The following is a 19163-nucleotide window of genomic DNA, read 5'->3' as shown; positions in this document are numbered from 1 at the left end:
GGCATATCTTTTTATTTGCTTTATTTTGGAAGGAGCTGAATTTGTAGAATGAAAATAACTGACCAACCCATTTGGGTCCTTTCCTAATATTTCTTTTAGGCCTCCTTCAAGTGTGGAGTATGGGAAAGGAGATTTTTTTAGCAGTCCAAGGAGAGGTAATACTGTAACAGCTCTATTACTTCTCTAGGGTTGCCATAATGGGCATCACAAACTGTGAGGCTTAAGCAACAGGAATTTACTGTCTCACAGTTCTGGAGGCTAGAAGTGCAAGATAAAGGTATTGACTGAGTCAAGCTCCCTTTGAAGGCACTAGGGAAGGATCTGTTCCAAGGCTCTCTCCTAGCTTCTGGTATTTCTTGGCTTGTGAGAGTACAGTTTCTATATTCGTGTGGAGTTCTCCCTCTGTGTGTGTCTCTGTGTCCAAATTTCCCCTCTGCATAAGAACACAGTCACATTGGATTAGGACACAACTTAATGACCTCATCTTAACTTGATCATCTGCCAAGGACCCTGTTTCCAAATAAGATCACATTCATCAAATAAGTTAATATGCATAGCACTTCAGCATCTTTTTGGGGGACACAATTCAACCCATAATAGCAGCCTTAAAGCTGAAAAACCAATGAGATGTGTGAAGGGAATTTTAATCTCAGTCAGTTGTTTTTCTCTAGTTTACCTTGTGTTGACTGAGACTGATAAAATGTTTGAAGAGAACCATCTTGAATGTCCCTCAGTTTTGAGAATTCCTGTTTTCTAGCAAGGTTGTCCATAAAGGAAATTTCTGTAACACAATTCTTTTATGTTCCCTTTCTTTTATAAAGCTGAAGATATATCTACACAGAAGGAGAATTGTAAACTAAAAGGACAGTAAATTAATCATTTTTGGCAAGGAATTAAGATATGGAATTCTGAACACCATTGCACATTGGAATACTTTGCCTTCAAGTAGTTGTAATACCAGCAGACAGTTGACTTTTTTGGGGGTATCAGTTCATTTCATGAACTCTGGGGGCTCCTCTCTGTGGCTTAGCATCATGCATAGTGTTACAGTTCCAGACTTTCTTCCATTACTGGGTTGGTCTATAGATTTGAAATGCCTAATATGGCTGACCTAAAACCTGTCTTTGAGACTTTAAATTTTAAATTATTATTATTAACTAAATTTTAACATGGAATATTTGAAATAGAATAGTTTCCATCAAATTTGCACTTGAGAGACTTTAAGACAGTGCATCCCTAGATCCAGTGGGGTGTGGTCCAGAGACGTGAGCTGTGACTATAAGGAGCACTGCAGAATGCTTGGATGGAGTAGCAGAGTGTGAGGGAAGGAGGAGGGATCAATTCTTGATAAGAGAAGATTGTGACAATTGAACGATATTTGCCAAATAATTTGGTCTACAGTTTATGCAATGAACTTTATAGTTAGTAGGTATTGCAATAAAAATTAGTTTACCTGGCTTTGATCTTTGTGTACTTCTTTACTGTTTTATCCTCTTTTTAAATTGAGCTAAGTTTATTTCTTTCTCCATCTTGTAATTGTGTACCTATAAATATATGCAAACATATACACACATGCACACACACATACATAGTCCTCCGACAAATTTGTATAGCCCATGGGACAAATCAGCCTCCATTGGAGGATCAGCCTCTAATGTAGTATCACCAGAAAGCCACTTCTGTCCTGTTTTGCAGTGTTCAGAAACTCCTCAGGCTGTATTATGCTTCTGCTCCGCTAGTTTATTCCCATGTAACATTTGGTAGATAAGTTGCAATATTTCAAATAGAATAGTGAATACCAACATGTTATAATGCATAAAGTAATACCTGAAGTTTTAAAAGATGCTTGTTGTATTGCAGGGTCTTTGCTTAGGTTTGGAGGCAGGTGGACAATAGCAGGAGTAGGAATCTGGAGATAGTTGGTCATGGCTCTGCAACTGCTCAGGTGCTTTAGTCCATAGCTTCATCATCCATACATGGAGGGAAATGAGTTACAGTTTTTAAAATCTTGACCTCCTTAACCATTCTAAGAGAATAAATGCAGCAAGAACAAAATAAAACTGAAAACAAATGAAAACTACTATCTGTCTTAAGACAGTATAAATTGCATATTCAAATTTTTACTATTTTAGAGCATATTATTATTCTGATGATTTTAAAAAAGGTATTTCAAATAATTATTAGAAGAATCGAGAATTTCATAGAGTTATATACCATTAAGAAATACTCATCGCGAGTCCAAGGTAGATGGTTTTCTCAGAATTCCTCAGAGGACTTCAGAAATTTTTATGGCCCTCAGGAAAGGATAAACTATGTGGAGGGTCCCTGCTGGAAGGTGTGTATATTGGGGCTGGTGATGCTGGGAGCAGAATCTGACAGAGAGTTCATTAGTCATTGACATGCAAGTTGACTTTTCAGAATTGCAAATATTCGTATTCATTTGTTAAAGTAAAATTGGATGAGCATTCCATATTTCTTACCATATAGCAGATACAGCTAAATGAATCCAGGCTTTCACAGCATGTTTGGCCCTTGTGAGAAATGATAGTACAGCTGATAGTTGACCTGAAAACCAGCTCTGTCATGGCCACTGTAATGTTATGGTCATAATTATTCTTTATTCAGTGTTTTCCTATTCTCATCTCTGAGTGCCTCACTCATTTAGATGATCTGTGGACATCATTTCTTCTTGATAGCTTTTTTATTTAGGCACTCTTTTAAATCTTAGTATGATTATTTAACATGCATGTGTAGAATTCTAGTTTGTTTTCATTTCTAGAACTTTCTTCCAATACTTTTGATATGAGTAATTTGATGGTGGTGTGGGGGATTAATAAAAAAGATAATAGATTAGTTTAAATATTTCAAATAATGTTTGCTTGAGGTCGACAGATGAATTCTTTGACTGAAATAAACTGCTGGCATTTGTGATATGCATAATATTATGAGGGTCTCTGCAGAAGAGGTTTTATGATTTTAAAAACTATTAAAGTTCAATTGAACCCTTTGGACGTATTTGTTTAAAAATGTTCTGTAGTTCACACTTTCCTGAGTTAGACAGGATTTCCCCTTAGTTAGTCTGAAATAAAGAGGTTTAGAATGTATGAATGATTTTTAGATGATCTGGCATATGAATGACTCTTGTCCACGTTCTCTCCTGAATATCAAGATTTGGCAGAACAATGTTTGCTCCCACTTATGATTGCCTTTTGTTTGAGTTAAATGAGATTGGTTCTGTTATGAGAAATACAATATGTTTTTCTTAAGTGCTTACATTTTTTAAGGATGATGATCTGTAAAATAATAGTGATGGATGATTAAGCCAGTATAAATGAAATGAAGGGATAATTTGTGAATCTAATATTTTTCAAAAATTATTATAAAGCTGTAACTTGGAAATATTCAAATTATGCCAGAATTTTTTTTGTAGGACTTAATTTCTTTACCTATAAAATAAAAGCTATATTATGTGATTTTTTAACAGAATTTTATGAAATTCCTAGGTCGTCTGAGTTTGATTCTATTTCTGCTTAAGTGTCCCAATTGCTGCCTCCCAGTCCCCAGTTGCTGATGAGAAGAGGAGTGTAGGGCCTTGATCCACATTTAAGTGATAAGACTTTAAATGTTATCTTTCCCAGTGCTGCTTGAATTTACATTTTGTCTTTTTTTTTTTTTTTTAAAGATGACCGGTAAGGGGATCTTAACCCTTGACTTGGTGTTGTCAGCACCACGCTCTCCCAAGTGAGCCACAGGCTGACTCTCATTTTGTCTCTTTTAAAGACTGAAAAGAATGACTCAAATTGTGGACTTCAGGATAGCTAAGTGAGGGTGGTATGTAAGAGGAGGTGAATTTCCAGGGCATTCAATTATGACAAACCACTCTACCTCACAGCTATTTTTCTAAGATTAACATTAGGCAATATTTTCAAAACTAACATCTTTTTGAAATTACGGACTTGATCTTTACAATTTTTATGATTACTGCCTGAAGTTAAAGGGGGAAAAAGAACTTTATTCTTCTTTAGTGGCTGAACAAATTAAATAAAAGGAAGGTATAACACAGTTTATTACATCTAATTTATAAGCAGAACATTTAATTTTATTTCTGTGTTTCTTATTAATACGTCATGTGAGGATGGAAAGTAATACATAAATGATAAGAACTTTGTATGTGATGTAATCAAATACTTGGGATGCAAGATCTGATATTAGTCATACTCTTCTACTTTTCTCCTTTTAAAATTATAATTGGGGGCCGGCCCGGTGGTGCACTCGGTAGAGTGCGGCACTTGGGAGCACGGCGGCGCTCCCGCCAAGGGTTCGGATCCCATATAGAGACCAGTCCGCTCACTGGTTGAGCGCGGTGCGGGCACGACACCGAGGGTTGCGATCCCGTTGCCGGTCATGAAAAAAAAGACAAAAAGGAAAAAAAAAATTATAATTGGACTCTCTATTTGCCTAGATAAAAAAGGAACTATAATTAGCATTGATATTAGTACATTAATATGAGCATGCTAAATCCTCATTTAAAGAAAGAAGCACATGGCTTCTGGTCAAGATAGCACAATAGACGGTCCCCAGTGTCACTCTCTCCCACAAATCAACCAATTTACAACTATAAAAAAGCAACAACAGCCAAGCCAGGGCCACTAGAGCTCAGAGGAAGAGGAGGAGAGACCTATGGAGTGCATGAAGGTGGGAGAAGCCATGAAGAGAGAAAGAAAAAACCTCTCCGACTGTTTCAAATCTTGGCTTGTTTCCAGGCTGGACCTGCTGAGCACATGGAGCAGGAGCTGGCAAAAAGTCACAGCTATGCCTTTTGGATGAAGTTGCTTGGAGGTGGCAGTGGGGAAGAAGGCCTTGGTGGCTCCTGGGCCAGCAAGACCACTAATAGGGTTCCCATGGACCCACATAGGACCGAGGAGCACGACTGAAAAAAAGGGCCAATGAGTCATCGTAACAGACCAGAGCATGGCCTGTCCCATGGGAAGTTTTCGGAGCATGGGTGGTGGGTGAGACAGGACCACTGGGGGAACACTGGCTCACAGCAAAGACAGCTGTTCTGTCCCCCAGTCAGCATAGGACCACTCAGAGGAGACTGTGTAGGAATATTGAATTGCATGGAGTGCAGTTTGATGAGAAGATTCAGGCCCAGACCAGTGTTTCTACACAACCCAGGTGCACCAGATTTCACTAGAACTGGAAGTACCTATAAAGTCAACCATTAAAACCTGAGCTGCACAAAAAGCCTTCCCTAGGGAATCAACAGCAAAGCAGCAATTTAGCTCAATCACAGAGCTCAAGTGCTGGTCCCCACACGAAGTTCCCCCATTGTAGAAGTAAGCAAAGGGCAAAAAATTAGTTCCAGCATAGAGTTAAAGTGGTGGGAACAGCAAATAATCCAACACAGAACTGAAAGAAAAAACAAGTATCCACAACCAGAGACAAAGTTTGATATTAACTAGTAAAGATCTCATTTCACCAAAGAACACCTATAACTAGAAGGACTGGAAGTCCCTTGGGCTACCAAGCCAGAAAGGGGGGAGGGCTGGGGCCTCAGCAATGCTCCCCAACACCCGCAACCAGTCCCAGGGGTGGAGGCCTTGGGCCGCAGCCACACCCCCCGACAAACGTAACCACCCCAATGATGACCACCGAGCCACTGCAGAAAGTGCCCTAGGCTCTCCCGAGCGAGGGTGGTGGAAGGCTGAGGGACTTGGTCATGCCCCCTCAACATGAGCAACCAGCCCAGCAATGACCACTGAGCTGCTGCAGGAAGTGCACTTGGCTCTTCTGAGCCAGCGTGGTGGGGGGGCTGACAGCCTCAGTCACGGCCCCCAACATGAGCAACCAGCCCAGAAATGACCACTGAGCCACTTCAGGAAGCACCCCAGACTCTCCTGAGCTGGGATAGTGGGGGCCTCAGGCTTTGGCCACAACCTCTCCACACCCTCAACCAGCCCAGTGATGACCACCGAGCTGCCACAGGAAATGACCTGAGCTCTCTTGAGCCAGGTCAGTGGGGCGCCAAGGACCTTGGTCACATCCCCTCAACATGAGCAGCCAGCCCAGTGTTGACCACCAAGCTGCAGCAAGAAGGGCCCTGGGTTCCCAAGCTGGGGAGGTGGGAGGCGAGAGCTTTAGCTATACCCCCCTGACACCTGCATCCAGCTTGGCAATGACCAAGCCACTACCGGAAGCCCTCCCTCTGGTCTCCCCTGTTGAAATATGGGGGGTGCCACAGGCCTCAATCCCGCCCCTCCTCCTTCCTCCTTCTTCCACCATGTTTTCTTCCCCTTTGCCCCCTCCCCCTCCCTCCCAACTGCTCTGCAACAACATCCTAGAATGTAAAAAAATAATATTAATAAAAGAAAAGAAAGAAGCACATGCTTTGTGCAGTGGAGGCTAAATCATTCTGACTGGCTCTCACTACCTAAGGGTAAAATTCATGTTGACCCATGACTGGCTTAGTATGTTGAAATGATTATTTGCTATTAAAAGATTTCGGGATTCTTTTCCACTTTAGGGTCCATACAACTTCGTGGTGGCAAAAATGAGTTTGAAGGCACAGTGGAAGTGTATGCAAGTAGAGGCTGGGGCACAATCTGTAGCAGCCACTGGGATGATTCTGATGCTTCAGTCATTTGTCGCCAGCTGCAGCTGGGGTGAGTTCGCCCATTCCTGACCAAATCAGTCTGCTAATGTCTGAGAATATTGCTGGGCACCCTTCATTGCTATGGAAAGATTGAATTTTCCTTCCTGTCACTTTCCTCATTCTCACTTTTCACAAAAGACCTATAAAGAAAGGGGTCCAATGGAGGGAATGAATTCTCTCCATACAAATGTACCTCGCATATTATTACTCCTACTGAACGAGAAATCGGGCAAATGTTAAGAGGACAAAAGTTAAAAGTATCTGTTGGTCTTTGTCTTTAACAAAATAATTGTTTAGGCCTAAGAAGCAAGTAATCTGATTCTAAGGTTACAAATTCTTAGTTGCCCTTGCGACCCTAGGTTCCTGTCATTTGCTTTTGACTTCCTATGTTTAGCCACCCACAAATTCCATTTTTGTTTGTGTAAATGGGACAATGCTTACTTGTGCTCTTATCTGTTGGGTAAGGAGTCATGTCTCAAGTCTTAGTTTTCAGTTATGAGGAGGTCCTGTGAGAGATGGCAGTTTCCACTGGCCTTGGTCATGTTGGGCCATCCTGAGGAGGTGCCCGCCTGGGAACAGGCTCCTCCATAACCCTAGGGAGCCACTGTCTTTAAAACAGGTCATAGTCATGTCTCAAGTCTTAGTTTTCAGTTATGAGGAGGTCCTGTGAGAGATGGCAGTTTCCATTGGCCTTGGTCATGTTGGGCCATCCTGAGGAGGTGCCCGCCTGGGAACAGGCTCCTCCATAACCCTAGGGAGCAACTGTCTTTAAAACAGGTCAGCCTACAGTGACTTCCACCAGTCCCAGCATCTTTATGCCTTGTACCACAGAGTTTCATCAGGAGCAGAAGGCACCACTTTGGAACAAAAGGTTCTGTTTTTGTCTCATATGTTTTTTCTAAGTGCACATGCTATATGTTTTTCTTGGCCTTTATCACTAGATATCTTTAGAAAGCATGAAAAGTACCTTGTTATGAAAAACGCAGATCTAAAAGTCTAGAAAAAAAGGTTTGCAATTTACAAATATTTTGAATTAAGAATGAGTGGTGGTAATGTCTAGTATGATTTATAAATGATGTAGAACTTTAATTTGCCAGATTCCTACTGTCTTCCCACCGGGAAGGAGAGGAATGAGTATTTAGTAAAGGGAAACCTTACAGGCTAAGGTTGGCTCAGACTTTTTATGCTATCAGAGCAGCAAATAGGTTTAATGTATTGAATTAAAATTAATTAATTACTATTTTTGAAGTGAGAGTTAGTATAAATCAGGATGAAAGAAAGGGTAAGACCAAAGCCTATTAAGTGTTATGGTGCTTGGAAACATTAATTACTGATTTGATCAATGAATATTTAATGTGGCAAAAAGTCATTAGCAGATAGGCAGGTTGCAAAGAATATCATTTGATTCTTTTTCTTTGAGGGTCAGGAGAAGTAACAAGTTTGTGAGCTGGTGTCAGAGTCTTCCTTTATATAAATACCTATATGTACTTTTATTACCCCTGAAAATCAGAAAAGAATAAAATTTCCTATGAGACATTAAAGAAAATAGGAACACTATAGTAGAGATGTGAACTATAATGTAACTTACTAGTCTTTTGATTGATGAAAGAATGTAAACTATTATTCTGCAACCATAAACTTCACATAAGCCTATCCAATTGCTTATATCATCTCTTAGTAGTTCATGTTTTGACAAAAAGAATTGCATAATAAAAGCAGATCAAAGTAGCTTTATTGCTGTGAAGACACATTCATGTTTTAGATATTCCGCAAATATTTACTGTTTGGTTGATGAAAGCTGTAGCATGGAGACAATTGTAGAGATTATCATGTTAACCAGACAACTATATAATCTTTTTAAAATTTAATATAAATTTGTACACACAAAATACGTGGATTAGATGAGCCAAAAGTAGAGACCATCTACGTGTTATTATTTTATTAATTGGTTTCAAAGTCTTGCTAGCAAATACTATACATAAGGTTTTAAAATTTATAAATGGGTTGCCTGTCTTGATATTATTGTGTTTATATGTAGTCATAATAATAATCATTTGGAAAATGTTAGCCTAGAATATTGGAGTCAGAAAGAATCTTCAAATGTGCAAATTCTTCTTTTTACACACTCAAATGCAAATCCTTGGAGACTTACAGCTTAGAGTGACTTTAAGCTGAGTCCGGACCAGAATCCAATCTTCACTAGGCCTCATGACATATTTCTTGCACAAAGCTACCCAGACTGCCTTTTTATGCCTGCAGTACTTGCCCATTTTCTTGTAAATCAGTCATCGATGGTAAGCCACATGCAAATAGTTATTCAAGATTGATAAAAAGTTCTGATTTGATGTTTTGATTTCCTTGAAACTTGTGTAAGTCAGTGTGTTTTTCTTTTTTTGTTCTTTTCTTCCGTATCCATCTTTACTAATTTCTTCCACTGGCTAAAATCCAAATGCTTTGATAAAAAATTCCACCCATATTTGATAAACCTAACATTGATCATTGTACTTCCAGAGGAAAAGGAATAGCAAAACAAACTCCGTTTTCTGGATTGGGCCTTATTCCCATTTATTGGAGCAATGTCCGTTGCCAAGGAGATGAAGAAAATATACTGCTTTGTGAAAAAGACATCTGGCAGGGTGGAGCGTGTCCTCAGAAGATGGTAGCTGCTGTCACGTGTAGCTTTTCCCATGGTAAAAAAAAAAAAAATTCTCTTGTTTTACGTTCATTGTGTTTTAAACATGATTCCAGATGATAAAAGTATCTTAGATAAATCATTTCCTGAAAAAGTGTAAATATAGAAATAAGTCTGAGTGATCCATCATATTCTACAGTCTAATGAAATAGTCTTCAATATGAGTGCATCTAACAATTTGAATTCCATTTGATTTTCAAATACTATCTCATTTTTAACATATATTCTATTTTATATAATTTGTTTACAGAAACATTATACACTATATATGTAATATAGTGTAATATGTACTATATAATATACCATATATGATACACTTATTTTGATAATGGAAAATCATCTTGAAACCAAATATAAAATACAACAACTACAAAAAATATTTTCACTTCATATAATGGAATATAATCATGATATCAATGTTCTCCCTTGGGTTGTAGATAGCACATTCACTAAAAATGGATTGTTAGGTTGGATAAGGGTCTCTTCCAAACTCCACATACAAAGTATGTGGTGATTAGCAGTATGGCTCAAGTACACAGATATGCATATGTTCATATGAACATAAGTAGAGGAGGGAACAGTTGCTTTTTAAGATGGTGGAGGGGCTTTTTGGGGACCACAGTGTATTTTAATGCATGACCACAACATGAAGCTACCATATTCTCACAGTATCCCTTTTGACCAGATGTCCCAGGACTTGAAATGCTAGCAGCCAGTCCAGGGCAGTGGTTTCTGTTTGAGTGCAAGTATCGGGGGAGGAATAACAAAGATCCCACCACAAAACACACAGAGAGCCAGTATAGAATTGACTGGAAAAATCAATGGAAGGATATGGCACAGGTGTGTGCTCTAAGAGCTGCAATCATTTTTTGGGTGGGAGAGGTACATGTTAAATCTTGTTTAAAATTGAGGTCTTATAAGTTTTCTCTTTTCTTCTTTTGATTCTTTACCTTTGGCTAATGCTATTTTAGTCAAGTCCATGTTTATACAATGCGATTTCAGGGATGATGTTAATTGGGCCTGATAATGGACTGCTTTTTGTGGATTACTGATTTTACTCTGTGTTCAATTTGACTGATAAAACATTTAACATTTTCCAGGTAGTGAGGTAACATTTTGAAAACAGTAATTATTTTTCTTTCAGGATATCTATTCTTAAAATTCCTTCCATCCTCTCTAATCTGTTTATATTCTTGTTGCAAAGATAATTTAAGGTCATTTATAAACATAGATGAAATACAGGAGGTTGTGATAAAGTAGAAGTGAGAATGAAAAAGGATTCTGTTATGGTAAATTAAACGAGAACAGGAGATCATGTAGCTGAAGTCAGTGAACACTGAATCTACCTTAACACATGATGATGGACCTTTAATTCTTTTAGTTTGGAAATTACGTTTAGTGTCTTGTCATCCAGTACTTGTAGTTTTTCCAATACTTACAAAGTAGAAGATGATCTGTGAGTACTAGATATAGGAAATAGCAGCACTCTAGATGAAAATGTGGGGAATTTTATGTATTGTAAGCTAAATGAGTCAACTACTTTACTGAATTTTCTTTCAAGTGATTTTATGTGTTTGTTGGGAGGATAGGAAGTTAACTAGGTTATGTCCTTGTGCTTTTCTATATTGTCTATATTTTAACAATTACTTATCCAACCAGAAAACAAAAAACAAACAAAAAACATATTTTAAAATAAAATGTGACATAAGAAACAGAAAGTAGTGTGCCATAAAGGTTCTAGGTTCTAGGTTATTTCACATTTCTTCTTAACAGATTTCATTTTTGGCTTTTCTCCCAGCTTACCACACAGGGGAAAATGTATTAATTTAAGAAACATATACATTTTTTCAGTATATTCAAGCTTTTTAAAGGAAAAATACACATTATAAATAAACATGATAACTGATAAACATTATAAGTTTATTGCCATCATCAACCATGTATACTATAACCTATCTTTATCCTTTTACAAATTATAAGTGCTAGTTAACTTATATAAATATATTACAAATATCAGAATGTGAATGTATGCAAATATTCACTAATCTGAATCTACGCTGTAAAACTCAAGTATGATGTTTGAATATAAATGTGAATATCCAAATGCCATTTACTGACAGCCACTTACCATGTGGAGAATTAGAAGCATATTTCCTGTGGATAAGTGACTAGCGTTTGACGAAAGGTAAACTTCCTAGTAGCACCTCATCCTGTTCACTTTTACCATGTTACCTCCTTTATTCAGGAAAATTAGACTGCCTTCTGTTTCCCAAACTCACTCAACTTTGTGCTTCTGTTCACACTGTTCATTTTGCCTGTACACACTTCCTCCATGTCTGACTTCAAAATCTCATCCATCCACCTTGGCCCTCTTCAGAAACCAGCTTGTTCACAAGAGGTTTCCTAACTACCCCTAACTGTGAGTAAGCTCCCTTGCTTTTGAATCACTGCAGGGTTTTCTTGATAATTTCTTATCTTTACTCGTTTTATCCGTGTCCTTAGGCGATAAACTTCTTGAGATCAGGGTTTGTCTAGTGCCCTTTGAATGCCCTGCAGCACTGATAGCAACTCCTCGCACACTGCGGATGTCTAATATCTGTTTGTCAAACAGAATTGAATAAACGGATGTTGAGAATTATTTTTCCTTGTTTGGGTTAGCCTTTCTAGGTTTTTAGCATCACTTGCCAAGTCAGTAGGTCAATAGGTATTTATTTCATGCCTTTGACCTACTAGATCCCTGAAATACACAGGTGAAAAGGAAAGGCAGTATCTCTGTTCTCATTCTAGCTGAGAGGAGAGACACAATTGACATGTAAACAATAAATCAATGACAAATTTAAATAAAAGTAAATACTCCAAGGAAGACAAAATTAGACAATGTAGTAGGGAGTGCCTTAGGGTGCTGTTTTAGCTGCGACAACCAGGGCAGGTCTCCTGAAGAAGGGACATTTCAGAATTGAGAAGTGAATGAGAGGAAGACTATCATGTGAAGATCTGCAGGATATTATTCCAAGCAGAAGGAACAGCAAATGCAAAGACTGAGGTGGGAACCAACATGGACTGTTTGGGCACAGAAGAAAGAGGGCATTGTAGCTATAGCCTAGTGAATGAAACCAGGAGTGGAGGCAGGGAAGTTCAGAGACTGACAAGGGCTAGATCACGGCATTGTAGACTATGGGAATGTAACCACCTTCGATGGCTCTTAACAGAAGAAATGAATATGAGCTGACTCATGCCCAGATGAATTTTCAACATCGTATTTTGGAGGTACTGGCTGTGATGTACACCAAATTGTTATGAGTTTGGTGTTAACTTTGACTTGATTTCTACAAATATAAAAATCCATACTGAAAACAAGTATGTTATAGATATAGATGCCATTCTTAATAATTACATGTTGGTAATGCTCAAGTTACTGTAAATAAAAAAATCAGCATCACAGCCATAATACCATAAAAAGTAAATGTGTTTCCAATAATCTGCACCTTTTGGGTGTGTCTTTTCTGGTTTGTGAGGTTGTTAGGAAAAGTGAATTCAGACTATTTCCTATTAAGAGCTATTCGTATGAATGCAATTCAATTTGGAGTGTTTCAGTTGCTCAAGATTACCATGATGTATATTAGATATACACCCGTATGCTCTTCCGATCTCGTAATAACTTCGTATAGCATGTCCATATCACTGGCGTGGCTTAATAAATATTATTTAATTATTGAGAATGGCAAAAAAAAAAGAAAAAAAATAGAGTATACCTTATCCTGTTGATCAGTGTAAATATGTATGTTTAACTTGTTTTGAATTTCCCATTGCACGGGCCCAGCGTTCCCTGCCATTCGCCTTGCTGGTGGGAGCAGTGCACATGAAGGACGAGTGGAGCTCTATCATGCTGGCCAGTGGGGGACCATCTGTGATGACCAGTGGGATGATGCAGATGCAGAAGTGATCTGCAGGCAGCTGGGCCTCAGGTTAGTTTTTACTGTTCCTGTTTTGTTCTGTTTAAATTTTTGGATCTATTATTTCCAAACCCAAAGGCAGGTACTGTTTGTTTAAATTGCATATTTCCTGGAATAAATAGAAAAAGCCACCTTTTGATCTTTGTACTAGGCTGCAGACTCCCTAAAGAGCACTATGTGGACTCTGGAGTCTAACCTGCTTGTTTCTGAATTAAATTGATTTTTATATCACTAAGATCTAAGCTTTTACTAGTTACACTAGTGCCTTTACATAACTTCCAGGTAACGACCAGCGCTGTCTACTACAACAACTTAAAGTCATATGATGAAACACTACAGTTGTTAGCCTGTAACTGAAGTTTAACTCCCATCCCCCAAATATTGTCTAAACTTTTGAACTTGGCTTCCTTATTTGTTAGGTATGTGCTTAGAACAAAGGATGTTTATGAATGTGCAAAGGAAATAATTCCCATGTAGGGTATGGAAGTGAAGCCTGTGCAATAAAAACAGCAGTATGAAAATCAATATTCCATTTTGCCTCGGTTGTGAAGATTCTGGGATATTATGTTATAATTTTGGATCTTCTAATCCCTCTCTTTAGTGATTCTGAACATTGGTATAACAAGCCTAAAAGTTTTTCTAAAATTATATTAGGGCATATTTTAAAAGTTACTATTTTACATAAAATTTTGGTGGGAGGTGGTGATGGAGAGGCCTCTTGAAATTAAAGCTTCTCTGTCCATGTATCATTTTGTCCAATTAACCATAATCTTTGGCGCTGGAGCATGATTTTTGAAATCTGAACCATTAATACTCAATTTTTTGCAATTGTTTTTATAATTGGCCCTTCTCTTTTTCAAAACTTTATGTTTTATATTGAAGTATTTTAAATATAGACATCTTAACATTTTATCTCTAAATACTTCAGTATGCATCTCTTAAAATTAGAACATTGCCCTACATTGCCAATTTATCATGATGATAACTAATATAATTGGCAGTCATTCTTGATATTGTGTAATACCTATCATATTCAAATTTTCACAGTTGTCCCCCGATGTCCTTGACAGATGGTTTTCCTGAAGAGAATTAAGTTCAGGACCATGCAGAGCATCTGGGTGTTATGCCCCTTAAATCTCTGTTAATCTAGAACAGTCTTTTTTTTTTTTTTTTTTCCGCACAACACTGACTTGTTGCAGACACCAGGCCAATTGTTCTGGGGAATGTTCCATCTTCTCAATTTGTCTTACTTCTTTCTCCTGGTGTCACTTAGTTTACTTCTCTGGTTCTTATAATTCCTGAAATTGAAGGTTAGGCCCCAAGGGTGGATTAGATCAAAACAAACATTTTGGCTAGATGTCATTGTAGGTGATGTGTTCTCCTCTTGCATCTCATCAAGAGTCACAGAACAGTTGTGGTTTTCCCCACTGCTGAGGCTAAAATTGAGCACTGGGTTAAGGGTAGCATCAGCCTGGTCTTTCTCTGTAGAGTTATATTTCCCCCCTGTAACTGATCCTGGGATCTAATGGCTAATTCACAGTGTGTGTGTGGGACAGGAACAAGCATTGTGGTAATACCTGTGTTGTTTACTGGTATGATGATTTTCTTTGGGTGAGTCAGGAACAGGGCCAGGCAGTTCTTTTTGAGAAAACTGTAATTAATCATTACATTTTTGAGACTAGATTTTTCTAAGTACTCTGACTAGTGATCAATTTCAAGACCAATTGTCTCAAAGTTTCCAGGTGTTGCTGTTGGAATCAGCATAACCTAAGATAATGAGCTCACTCTTGGACTCGAGCAACTTCAATTTGCATACTACTTCATTTCTCAGTCACAGATTTCTCATGTATAACATATTTCCTAATTTATAGGGTTTTGTATCTACAAAGCAATTAGCACACATAGTAAGTATACAATATACATTGGCTATCAAGGTCAGTCTAAACAGGGACTGTTATATTTAAAAGATGTTATTAAACATTCAAAGTAAACTGAGCATTTGGTGGTGAGATCATCAAACACTATTCCTCTATCCAGAACTTCTATTTAGTTAGCCATGTCTATGAATTTTATATTTTTAAAACACTCTAATGTGTATACATTTGTATTCACCAGGTTATTGATTATGTCTTTAGTGGTGTGCTTATTGATTATCATGTTAGTTACTAAGAAACCTATTCTTTGCCAAAAATATTAAGAACATTAAGAGTATATTAATAGCAGATTTAATAATGCCAGTTGCAATATGGATTATGCTAAGTTTAAGATACAAGGCATTTTTTATTATTAATATATTTCTCTGGGTAAAAGGCAAACTTTTGTTTCTTAAAAATACATAGGAAATTTAAACGATGCACTAAATATTAATTACATTTACAGTTATCAAAGTGAGTCTAAAAATTCATGTTGTAGAGTTTTTTCTTGAGAGACAAAGATTTTTTTAATTATGTAAACATTTCTTAAACAAAGGCCACATTGTCAGCAATAGTCTATTACACAGAAATAATATACAGATAGAATTACAAGGACTATATTAATGTTGAATACACTCAGGGTTAAGTAAAACGTTAACCTCTTTCTCAAGCATTAGCTCGTTGCTATGTTTTGTATGGGGGGATACATGCTTGGAAAAGTGATTAAAAGGAAAAATGTATCCAAATATACAAGGCAGCAAAGATCCTCCACAAGCCTTTGTAGTAATTAGCAATGCAGTTTTGTAGAGATTTGTTTTTATCATGAGTACTGTGGTGCTCTAAACTGACATTTTTCTTTGCTTTTCTTTCACTTGATTTTATAGTTCTTAGTTTGCATTAAAGCAACATTCTGCAACTCTTCCTCTGTGATTTGTTTTGCTCATTTAAAGCCTAAGTACTTTCAGATAAAGTAGTTTTTTAATGGCACATGGTTGATAGCAGACAGCATGGTTGTTGCTTGTCTCAATTTATGATTCAATTTTAAGCAAGTTTCATCTCAGTCTTATTTTCTGTGTTGAATTCCCAGAGGGAAACTACATCATACCTCCCTGGAGTGTTGGTTACAGTTTCTTTGTGAGATGCTCTTTGTTGACTCTCATCTTTTAAAGATGTCTGTATATTTTGGTAGATGGCAAGCTTCCTAAATACAAAAGGAATTACTCTACTTAAGGTACTGAAATTTGATTAACTGAGAACTTGGAGAAAGACAAGGAGCAGGAAAGGAGACAGCCAGATGTTAGAAAATTAGATAACTTGAGAATGCATATGGGCCCAGTGAAGTTTCAGATGAGGACATTTTGATTAGAGTTACTTTTTATGTGCTTAACATTAAACGCATTTCCCCATGACTTTCAAAACTCTCAATAGAATAGCTTAAAACTGTGGCATCACACTTTGTTGTGTGGATGCGCAATAATATACATAGGAATTTAAAAATTGTGGACACTTTTTCCCCTTAGGTTTTTTAAAATCTAAAATTATTATATAGAATCAATCATTGAATAGTCAGAATAAAAATTCTTTTGGTATTAATTGCCTTTTAAAAAACTCTTTTTGCTCTTTTATTTTACTGTTTATTAAATTAAAAAATATTTTACAAACTTTATGATAAAGACAGTATGGTACATGGAATTATTGAGCAGGAAAAGGTCGTTCTTTAACACATGAAGATGTTAGGCCCACTAAGAATTAATTAAGCATGCCCCTGAAGTCACACTGTTAATGGGAGTCAGAATCTTGGAATTTATGGCTCCCAATAAAAATAAAAATTAAAAAAAAGAGAGAAGAAAATGATAAAGAACATGTCTTGGGCTGTGTTTAAGGTGCCATAGGCTATCAGTTGAAAATGTTCCTGGAGGCTGTAAGATAGCCAAGTGTTTCAGAGTTTGCTTTGTAATCAGGCAGACTTTACCATCTTGTAGAGGTATAGTATTGAGAAAATTATTTTACTTCTGAGCCTCAGTTTCCTTATCTGTAAATTGCAGACAATAATATCATAGATTCGTAGTGGGGATTAAATGAGTTAATACATATAAAGCTGTTAGACCTGTGCCTGGCATATAGTAAGCATTCCATACACATCAAATATTAGTGGAGATGAAGGAGACAGTTTTTCAGAGAGAAATCTAGGATACTGATTATTAAAATTGAGTTTTTTCATCCATAGGTTACAAGTGGCACAAACAGATTTTGTGGTTACAGAACCAATCTTTAATAACCTGATAAATGGTTATCTTTCACAATAGAATAGTCTGACTTTATTCTGTGTCTATCTCAAAGTAGTAACTAAGTCTGGGGATTGAGTTAGTCAGATGCTGCTATTTATTTGGCGTTTCTCTCTGGGGGAAAAAAAGCAAAAACTTTATGTTAGTACAATCTGATTAGCTAAATAAGTTTAAAAATGTTTTGAGTAAGGATCAGACATAGAATCAATTCAGTAAGTGTTCATTGGGGATTGTTGTTATGTAGATCAAACAGCTTTACACAGAAAATAATAACAATGTATTGTATCAGAGCATCCCTACTTCACAGTTTTATTCTGTGGTCAGAGGGTAGAAAAGTAGGCAACACTGGGACTTTTATCACAGATGTATTGCCAGGACAGGTGTGGAAATAATTTCCATAAAGGAAGGACAGAGAATACATAGCTTTATCAAACTCACTCACTTTGACTTTAACAGCTCATGAGTTTTATTTTTGCTTTCCCCAGTTCTGTAAAATCTCTTTAAGAGCACAGTCATCAGTTTCTTTGGTATTCCCCTCAAAGCCAGCACAGTCCAAAGCACCAAGAAATACTAGTGACTGGCTGAAGGAATGTCTGTATATATAATTATTACTTTAATTTTAATAAACTCAAAATTTGCTAGAAAATCTAGTTTGTATTATGTCATACTTTCCTTGTTAATTTTTTTTCTTTTGTTCTCAAGTTTATCCTATTAGTTTTTTTCTGATTAGTTTATTTTAATTATAACTTTCTTGTGATCATTAAAATAATATTTGTAAACAGTGGAAAACACTGAATGTATAAGGAAAAAAATTAAACACCCAGATGGTGTTTTCAGAGTGGATTTTAGCATAAATAACATTCCCCAGAGTTGTTATTCAGAGTTTCTGCTCTCTCATCCTGTGTTCTCCCTTAAGGAAAGGACACAATTCAGAAGCAATTAATGAGGCCTTTTGCTTTTCCCCAGAACCCGTGTCACATAATCATTAACATATTTGAAACACAGTGTAGAAGTCAGTATTTTAGTTACCCTGCCCCAGCCTATGTAAAGTCACTTGGATAATCTTAGGGTTTGTTATTTTTTCTCAGGGGGAAAAAAAAAGCCTTTAGTTTGTTACCTTTTAGTCTAACTATTGTATGAAAATGGTATTAATATTTAAATCTCCAAAAATGTGATAGGTAAAAGTGTATTATTATTGTTTTAATTTGACCACTAGTGAGCTTGAGCATCTTATCATATGGTCAGTGACCACAGATATTTCTTCTGTAAATAACCTGATTCTCTGCATTGCTCTATTATTTTTAAGTTGGTTATTTTTTTCCTCTCATTAAAATATAATAGTTAGTTAATCTTATTATTAATTTCTATGAGGTTTTTTTGTTTGTTTGATGTTACGTATTACAGATATTCTTTTCAGCCTGTTGATTTTATTTTTGATTCTGATTATTGTGTATTTCACTATACAGTAGTTTTCAATTTGTATGTGGTTAAATTTAACTTTTTTTTTTTTTTTTGTCTTTTGTCTTTTTCCGTGTCCGGCAACGGATCGCAACCCTCAGTGTTGCCCCCGTACCGGACCGGGGACCGGCAACGGGATTGCAACCCTCGGTGCTGCTCCAGCGCCTCGCTCAGCCAGTGAGCGGGAACCGGTCTGTATGTGGGATC

At 37.0% G+C, this 19163-nt stretch overlaps 1 protein-coding gene across 1 annotated transcript in view; it reads left to right on the top strand.

Moving 5' to 3' along the window:
* PRSS12 (protease, serine, 12 (neurotrypsin, motopsin)) overlaps positions 1-19163 on the top strand; it is an 83601-nt gene that overhangs the window by 10703 nt on the left and 53735 nt on the right. The window contains exons 2-4 of the mRNA XM_008592094.1: positions 6527-6665; positions 9167-9344; positions 13161-13312. Of these exons, the coding sequence (XP_008590316.1) occupies positions 6527-6665; positions 9167-9344; positions 13161-13312 (469 nt within the window). The remainder of the gene's footprint in view (positions 1-6526; positions 6666-9166; positions 9345-13160; positions 13313-19163) is intronic.

The sequence above is a fragment of the Galeopterus variegatus genome, unplaced genomic scaffold (assembly GCF_000696425.1).
Source record: "Galeopterus variegatus unplaced genomic scaffold, G_variegatus-3.0.2 Scaffold152, whole genome shotgun sequence".
NCBI lineage: Eukaryota > Metazoa > Chordata > Mammalia > Dermoptera > Cynocephalidae > Galeopterus > Galeopterus variegatus.
This window is presented reverse-complemented; position numbering and strand designations above follow the sequence as displayed.